Genomic DNA, 9443 nt, shown 5'->3' with positions numbered 1-9443 from the left:
AGGAAGGAGTGAAAAATCTCTTTCACAGTTGGCTCTTCAAGTAGCTACTCCTCCTGGTTTTTTCCTCACAACCCTTCTGCCAGAGGCTTTTGCCCTGACAGCCAAATCAGCACAACACAACACACGCATAAGCCTCAATTACTTTAATGCAAAGTGCAGCATCTTGGTTTAAGTCACTGATGATAGTGCATTTAAGTAAAAATGCCTGGTTTGGCACTAATGTATCTGAGACATTTCCTTCTATGAACTCCACTCTAAAGGCATTCTGCGTATGGGTGGGGTGAACTGCTGTGGCTTGAAACATCTGACTACCAGAACAATGGTCAGTATAATTCATCTGTGTCCTACTGGCTTTGATTTTCAGAAGGCTTCAGTACTTGAAAAGATGGATCCATTTTCCCTTTCTGCCACACACATACAAATAAAAATTATCATCATCTAACCTATAGCAGGCAATAAGCAATACCTCAAGTCTTTAAGCACTGAGAATTTATCAGCTTAAATCTGAAGAGATTTTTGTTTATAATCTTGCTTCAGAACATTACTAACTTTATTTTAATATATTCCGCTCTGAGAGAAAAAAACCCCTCTTTCTCATTCCTTCTTCAGAAATAGATCACAAGAGCCTGAAGTCAGAAAGTAAAATGCACCTTATAAAAAAGAAATATACCAATGAAAAAAAAACTCAAACCCTTTATGTTCAAAATTTCTTTCAGTATGTCCCTTTCTTTGAAACTGACAGAATTCCTTCAGTTTTGGTTGCAAAATGGATTAGGTCAAAAACACATCACTGCTGTGTCTTGATCCCAGTCACTGCTGGAAAAGCAGGGCACACAATGCAGCTGGCATAAGAAGTGACAGTCCTGTCTGCATATTCAGAACTTGTACATTTCGACAGCTATCTGCCCAGTAACGGTTTTGGAAACTTTCATCTTGTGCTACCACACTGAAGGCATAAGAGGCAGAAATTTGTCCTTTAATGAAAAGAAGCCATAGCAAATGATCAAGAATTTTACACACTACTCACTGCAAAATTGACTATTATCTTCTACATCAAAAAGCTATGAAAACCAAAGAGTCACAGGTTTTAACTGTATCATCTCCACTTTTTCATAAAGAAATTTTATTTCACAGCATTTTGAGTGATCATTTTGTAATTATCTCCCAATATCCAACCGCATTCAGACTTAGGTAAGTCTCCTCTCCCATCTTTAATCTAATGCCTAAAAACTACCAGAAAGTGAACGAAAGCAATCACTGGGACATACACTAAGCACAAAGGCAGCAGAGATGGATTAATTTATGTATTTTAAAACCTGCAGCCATTCTGGGCTTTTATTTCTCTTGCTGTATCTCAGATGTGTGGAAAATGGAAACAAGCTCAATTCCTGCAATGTAGGTATGTGGCAAAAGAAACAGATACTTTGATAGCATTCAGTAACATATAATTTCATTTCCATGCTTGTCAGATTACCCTAAATGGGACCGATTTCTTCACTTTACCTCATGTGTTTGCTTTTGTTACTCCAGGACAGAAGGTGATACAGACTAGAAAAGGCAGACATCAAGTACAATCATCACAGTTTTAAGGCATGAAGCAAGCACAGGAGAGCAGTTTAAAAGGTGAATATACAACTTCCAAAGCACTCACTGAAAATTTAGCTGCACTGCAACAATTTAATGTCATTCATGTTAAATGTATTAATAATAATATTATTGCATCAGAAGGTTCAACTGAATGAGTACGATTACAAAGCTTCCATTTCCACTTCACAGAGAAGGGGATGGAAATTAATGATGTTTGGATGTACCCACATGAAACTCAATCCCAGCACTGCAAGGGGGCATTTGCGCCTGCAACTGCAGCATGGCGTGGTTTTGTCCATCATTCAAAGTACTAGGTATTAGGCTGCTGTACACCTAGTCACTAGGCTAAGTTTTCCTATTTTATACATACCCACGACTTGTATGTAAAGAGAGGGGCTTTGCATTGATATGTTGCTTATTTTTTTGTTTAGGATGTTTCTGTTCTGATTTCCCTTGTTTTGCTGCATCTTCTGCTGGCTTTTGAAACGGTTCTTCCCTCTTACTCTAAGGCAAAGATAATTTTAAAAATACCGTATTAGCTACCAATCTGAAACCCCTTGTACTCCTTTTGACATCAAGCTTCCACAAAAAGTTAATTTTACTTTAGTTAGCCGCTTTGCATATTTAATACAAACAAGAATATTACATTGCTTTGTTAATACAAACTACCAAAATGCCAAAGCTAAGATTCTGAGTGCAGCATTCAGTTAGTTAGATTCTGTACACTTTACAAAATGAATTTAACACAAAACACAGAAATAAAATAACACAATACCTGTGCATTCTAACCTGAGTTGTGCAAGACTTAATGTGTGTATTTCTGAAATTTGTAATAAATAAAAAACAAAACAGAAAAAACCCACACCAAACCTCTTAGCTTAATAATCAAGCAATATAAAGGAATTTATTATAAACCAAATTTTTAATTTACTGTCATTCTTGTTTATAAAAGGTCAGACTGACCTATTCAATTTTCACAAAGATTTTTTTTTCTCACTTATTTTATCCTCTCAGAAATCTCATGCATGATTTCTGATTCTGCAAGAGATCCTCACAGATATTGTTCAGATTTAAGAAAAAAAATATTAAGATAAATAAAGAGAAAACCCCACCAAAATTATCAAAAACTTTTCCAAGATCAGAATAGCGGTATCAGTATAAACAGAAAGTGTTTTAGACACTTCCACCAAAATTCCCTTCTCATATGTCTTCTCTTCCTTCCCTTTATTAGCTCTCTTGGGAAAATATAACCTGAATTTCCAGTATTAAAAACAAAGAAATGCTTCTTGAAAGCCTCATGTCTTCTGCTAGAAGAGGTAAAAGGGGACATAAAATTCTTCATTCCCAGATGAGATTTAAAGCACTGGGTGGGTCTGAGTTTTAAATGACGAAGCCTCACCTTTATCTTTGAATCTGGTAAAACAGCCAGACCCATCATTCTTAAAATTGCATTTAAATTTGTCCAAGCCAACAGCAAGACAAGGAAATGCAAGGCCTCACATAACCAAATTACTTTCATAAAATACATTTTAATATTTTGATCTAAGTAACAGAGCCTACATAGGCTACACAATGTCCTGTCACAGCGCTATGCTAAATACAATTAATTACCTTTCTACCTTTCAACTTATCAAGGCAAAGGGAAATGAACTGTAACCCTTCCTCCATGTTTCTTCAAATTACAACTATTGGCTGAAAATCAGTTCCAACTGTGGTATCTTCCATACATCAAAATATTTGGGTTTTATTCACAGTGTCTGATTTATGAGAAACAAAAAATTCCAGACTCCCTCATCCAGCCCTCCTGCATACCAAGAGACTACACTGGTACCAATGAGAGTATAAATCAGAGATTTACACTTCAGAAATACTTCTTAAAAGAACCATTCTTTGTTCCAAAAGAAAGTTTCAATTTAAAAAAAAAAAAAAAACGGGCAGGGGAGAAAAGAAGAAAACCCACTTGAAAACTCATAAATTAGGTAAAAAGGAAAAACACACTGAAAATGTCACTGTAAACTCAACAAATGCACTACAGAAACCCCTAAGAGCAAACACAGCTGCAGAGTGTCATTATTTTTAGTCTCTTATAGCAGAACCACTACTGAGTCCAGCCATAAAATGTAACTAAAAAAAATTTCAAAATAAGCTCACCACTGCATTCTAGAAAAGAACAATCAAAATTACAGAAGTATATTAATGGCTTTCTTTTAGGGAAATATTTACTTGTTCACAAACCGGAAATTCTTTCTCTTCTGAACCACCTCTCTCTTGTGGACCCTTAACAGGAGGAGACCCTTTGAGGTTTCTCTCACATGCAGTTTCAGAAGTAATTGCAGGAGTTTTACCTGTGTTGGCAATAACCTTAGGGGGGAAGAAAACAAACAAAGGTATGATTTCCTTACCTTAAGGCTAAATTTTCAAAATCAGTTACCCAATTCATGCAAATACGCTCATATGAGCAGGGAGACAGTTGTGTACAAGTATAGCATGTGCAGACTAACTTCTAGGACAAACTGAAAAGAAACTACATCTGATAAAAATGCATTAAAAACTGACTGAGTCACACACAGTTAAACCTGTGGTTAAGCATTGTTCTCGCTGAAGTTCGACAATACATATTTTGTTCATTTGGGAAGAGAGTTCATCTTCAGTTTTATGTAGGATCATATTTTCTCAACCATATGCCATAAAACTTTCCTGTGAGTCCTCAGCACATGTGCAGTCCATAAGTAACAAACAACTGTTCTGTGGTTTAGAATTGGATGTTCAGGGCTTGGGTAATTTGATCTACCCACTATTTTCCAATCAAAACTGTACTATAAACCAAGGCAGAGAGTTCCCTTAATACATGGTCAGGTATCATCTTATCATGGGGTGCTGAACTGAAAGACCATGCCCCATGTCACAAGCATACACTTTCCCCAGCTTTGCTATGAGACTTTAGGTCTGACTTACAACCTAACTTGGGTAACTTTGGTATTTTCACAGAAACTCTTCAAGGGAAAGGTATTGCCATTATTCAGTATTCAGATATATTCTCCATCATACCAACAGAAATCTAACAAATGTCAGTCTGTTAATACGTATAATTTTTATCATGAAATTCTAATATTAAATTTAAAACCTCCAAACATTTATACAGTCGGATACATTCTCTAAGTTTTATTTATCCTACAATTTACAGTGCCTACAGATTTATTCTTACAGCTTCTTATTCTGTATAGGCTATGAAAAAAGTTTGCTCTTTTAGATTTCAGTCTTTTTTCTGAAACAGCATAATGTTCACCAGCATGAATAATGGAATTATCAAACTGTATAAGAGAGTAAGACAGCACATCATTTGTAGTAATTCCACCAAAGTATATGCTCCTAGTGAAGAAATAGAAGACAAAATAAAAGCAGAAGTGCCTATTTTATACTGTAAAACTAACAAAAGAGAGGCTGACTCCTATGTCCTGATCCCAGTAATAATGAATTGAAAACACAGAGCAGTCTCACAACCAGAGTTACTCTTTATGGTCTGATTAAAAATAGCAGCATTTCCAGTCCTACAAAATCTAAAAACTTGAGCTATATTAAAATGCTGCAGGAGTATCATAAAATCACAAGACTCCTCTTTTAAACCTAAGTGCTCCTCATGAAACAAAAAAACCCACTAGAGAGATGCACTTTAGGGCTTAGAAGTATACAGGCACAGAGATGGACACAGCAAATAAGAAACTGTGGTAACCCACAAAAGACCTTGAGAATAAATAGTGAAACCAGCATTAGTTCAGTAGCAAAACATGTTGTTGCAACGCAGAACACCTGAACATTCCTCTGTTGTTAGCTGTATACTACATAAGAACAGTAAAAGTGAAGGGTAACATTGAGAAGGATCTTAGAGCTCCTAAGGTAAATTAATGCAAAAAGAAGAAAATGGTCCTGTTATAAAGGATGGAATACAACCAGGCATATGGAGAATGAGTAACTAGACCTGACTACAATAAAGAATAACATGAAAACAGATCTACTTATACTGTACTTTTGTATGTTAAGGAAAAAAAAACCCCACATCTAACAACATTCACGTTTGCCATTCCCCTGCCAGAAGCAGAAGAAAGGAAATCTTGGAAGGTAAGCAACTTTGCTAATACATAGATGAAAGTATTCCTTTACTTTTTGGATTTTTTAAAGTTACCTCTTCAGCTGCAAGTATCGGTGACTTTTCATGAGGACTCTTCCAAACAAATTGGCTTTGATATTCAGAATTTCTGGGGAAAGTATATAAACGTGGAATATTCATGCCTGCTTTCCTCTGAAGGACTCTGTGAAGCTGACAACAAAGAAAAAAAAACTCTTTCCTACAATGTCTGGCAAGTCAGGCATCTTTCAATGTACCCTTTCAAACCGACAGTTTGGTTGTATGAATTAAATGAATGCAAAGTACATTTTCTCATTATAGCAAACAACCCCAACAATTGGCTAAAACCTTGTTTAAGTGAAACCAACAGTGATGGCACTTGAAGGGCAAATTCCTATTGGCCTAAGCGGAACCAAAATCTAGTCTCAAAAGTACTGTTCCCCCAACAACAAAACAAAGCTACAACATAGAGTATCAAAATAAAGAACTAAGGAGAGAGTTTGACAATAGAGGCTGATGTATGTGCATTAAATTACTTCAAGTATCAGATTAACAATATCTAAACTGGCCGATTAAAAAAAATTTTTTACATCTTCCCTTACCCCATTACCCATTTTTTCTAATTCCTTTTTTGCAGATGAAAATGCTTCATTTTGATTTGGTGGAGCTGCAGAGGGCAATTTCTTCATGTTGTTTTCTGCAAGGGCAAGAGCTGTTTCACCTCCAGAATCTACTGAATGTGACTGAACTTCTGGGGGGAGTCTGGGTCCTTCTGGCATTTCAGTATTTTCTCCATTCACATCATTGTTGCTGTGGTTTGCATGCAACTCTGCAGTCCTAAGAGCTTCAGTTTCAAGTGGGTCATTCAAATCACAATCTGCTGTCCATTCAAAGTACTTTGAAATCTGTGGATTATGGTAAGGCACCCTCCTCTTGGAAATGAAGTTTGGTTCTCTTGTGATTCCTGAAAAAGACATACTAGGTTTAACAAAAACATTCTATTGAAGACTTAGTTTATTCTTGTAATACAATGATACAATAAGTTTATCATACAACTTAGTAGAAAAAAACTATTTTAATATCTTTGAGCAATCACAGCCTATGAATCATGGGCACAGCTGTGAAATTCTGTCTTTTTTCCTATTTGTGAACATTCTTTCTTTCCATTAAAGAGAGGCATGAACATGGTTCTCCAGGACCATGTTAGATAAAACCCTATAAAGCAAATATGGCCAAAGGACAACCTTTTGCAAATTGATTCTAGGAGTTGAACAACAATAAAATTAACACAGCCAGTAAAATAATGTGGTTAACACAAATACAGAATAACCAATCTGCAATGCTAGAGTATGCCACAAACATTTCTCATTACACATGCACAATACACCTGAACAGGTTCTCGCCAGTCATGACAGGACAGTGACAGATCCTCATCCATCTAACACAACTCTGATTTAAAAACATCTCAGATAGCTGGTGACTTTTTACAGTATGAACACAAAACCAATTCCAAAATTGTAAAAAGACTGTGATGAAACCAGCTATCAAGTTATTTTAAAGAATTGCTGGCCTTGGCAAACTCAGACGAAAATAAAATTACCGCACCCTTTTAAGAAGACGACTGAACGCATTTAAAGTGGGAAATCATAATCCAACTGCAAAGTGCTCAGCTGTGACAGAGAAGTAAGTGAAGGCTCCTAACTGACTAAAGAAACACTTTCTAGGAGAGAAAGAAACTCCTATCTCATGAAAATCTACATAGGAAAAGAGAGAACAAACAATGGTGAAAGGTATGCAGAACGTTTGGATGTCCAACTACACATACAGGTAGTAGGAAATAATTCCAGTGGAAAAACTCTGGAGAAGTATCAGGGAGGAAATCAGAGTGCCTGCAGCTGTTAATTTCTTGGGGTGACGGTCCAAGTCATTCTTAAAATTGCCAGCTACGTGTTTCTTCACTGTAATTGAACTATCAACGACAATCTGCAACTCCTATGAGGTGTCAAGGGTGACATTTGAAGATGTACACGGTTAAATGGCTGGAAAAAAGGTGGGAGTGAAAATGAACACAAAGATGTAGGAAAACTACACCAAGCACAAAAACACTGCTACAACATGAGGAGGGGAAACTGCTGCATTGCTAACTCATGAATTCATTGCAAGTCTTGCGAAATTTGCAGTTTAGTTTGACGGAAAAAGAAGCATCGATTACAATCTGAAAAAGAAGTTAGCATGTTTAAATGTTCAGAAGTTGTGGAATTTATACAGGTACCCACAGACAGACCCATGCACTAGGGAAAGCAAAATCAAAAAAATACGTATTTTGCAGTAATGGAAAAAAGCAGTAATGTATATAAAGCATAACATTTAGGAAGATTAAATTATTTATTAAAATGTCTAGCATCTCAACTGAAAACAACCCCTGCTCCCAGTGGTTGGTTCTTAATTACCAGGCTGTAATTTGGAATGTGTATGTTGTAGGAATGAATATATTGGACTCTCAATTACACAGACTGTGTAATGCAGTCGCACTAGATTGCAAATGTGACACTGCAGTAATTCCTATTTTTTACTGCTCCTTTTCAAAGCACTGCTGTTGTCATCACCCTCCAGCCTACTCCTACTCCTCAACTCGCTACAGGCCCTTGAATCCAGATGCTATTTCCTTTGTCTTCTACTTCCCAACCCCACATTTTCTTGCCACAATAATGTCTACAACCCCTAACTCCTATAATACAGCACCACAAGCTTTTCCATTCAATGCTAATCCTTTTTTTTTTTCTTTTTCAGTTAGCTGTCCCTGTTAGTTTTCGTAACAACTTTACTTTGTATCAAATTTTACCCCAAGTTAGTCTCCTTTTAAATACAGAATTTCACCTACTGTTTCCATGCTCCACAGGTAACCTAATGTCTCCTTCTACACACCCTGTATGGGTTTACCTGCATCTGTGCTTCATGTTTGGGACTTGGCTTATGCTGCATGTCAGAAACCATGTACTTTTCAGGTTTTAAATAAACAGCACTAACATTAAAAGAAAGTTTTAGTGCATCCAAAAAGAATATGGCATCCAAAAACATACTCTAAACGATGACCAGGAATATATGTTAACTGTATTAAGTGCACAAACTGCAAACACAGCTCACTGTGGCCATGCACTCAATCACAGCAAACCTTTCTAGGCTTACTACAGCCCTGGCTCATCCTTATCAGAGTCAGCTCGGATTTGCAATCAGTGGGGCAGCTTTCCAGTGAACTTGCTTACCGAACTGATCTGACCGAAGTCCTGCCCACAAGGATTTCTGCTGCTCGGACGGGCTACAAAACTCTGGGGTTTTCCATCTGAAGTTTCTCTTATATTCACTCAGCCCCTGCAGCAAACAGAGAGGTGTCTGTCAAGTGACCGGTGCACATCCCGCTTCCCGGCGTCTGTTGGCAACAGATCTCCAAGGGGAAAAACACCAACAAGGCCGCAGCAGAATTCAGCTATGCCAGCAGGTTGCTATGCATCTGCAACCTCCCCTCCCTTCCCTCCGAAGAGCAAAAACTACTTGATTGCTCTGCAGAAAAAGCGCGGAATAATTTCATGCACAAAAAGTATGCAAAAAACTTGTTTACATCTTTAAGCGAATAAAGTTTCAGGAACAAATAAAGCCAGAACCTGCTGTCACTCACACGACTGAACTGTTTCTGTCTTTATTAGCTCCTTAGCGCAAAGGTCTCCCCTTTCCTGCC

At 37.1% G+C, this 9443-nt stretch overlaps 1 protein-coding gene across 1 annotated transcript in view; it reads right to left on the bottom strand.

Annotated features, from left to right (window-relative positions):
• MDM1 (Mdm1 nuclear protein homolog (mouse)) overlaps positions 1–9079 on the bottom strand; it is a gene marked incomplete at its 5' end in the record, with an annotated part of 24617 nt that extends 15538 nt beyond the window's left edge. Inside the window, 5 exons of the mRNA XM_010013748.1 lie at positions 1958–2091; positions 3811–3948; positions 5768–5902; positions 6313–6674; positions 8974–9079. Of these exons, the coding sequence (XP_010012050.1) occupies positions 1958–2091; positions 3811–3948; positions 5768–5902; positions 6313–6674; positions 8974–9079 (875 nt within the window). The remainder of the gene's footprint in view (positions 1–1957; positions 2092–3810; positions 3949–5767; positions 5903–6312; positions 6675–8973) is intronic.
• Between the last annotated feature and the right edge of the window lie 364 nt (positions 9080–9443).

Source organism: Nestor notabilis, unplaced genomic scaffold, assembly GCF_000696875.1.
Source record: "Nestor notabilis isolate BGI_N333 unplaced genomic scaffold, ASM69687v1 scaffold7404, whole genome shotgun sequence".
In the NCBI taxonomy this organism is placed as follows: domain Eukaryota; kingdom Metazoa; phylum Chordata; class Aves; order Psittaciformes; family Psittacidae; genus Nestor; species Nestor notabilis.
The sequence above is the reverse complement of the archived record's forward strand: the minus strand, read 5'-3'. Positions and strand labels throughout refer to the sequence as shown.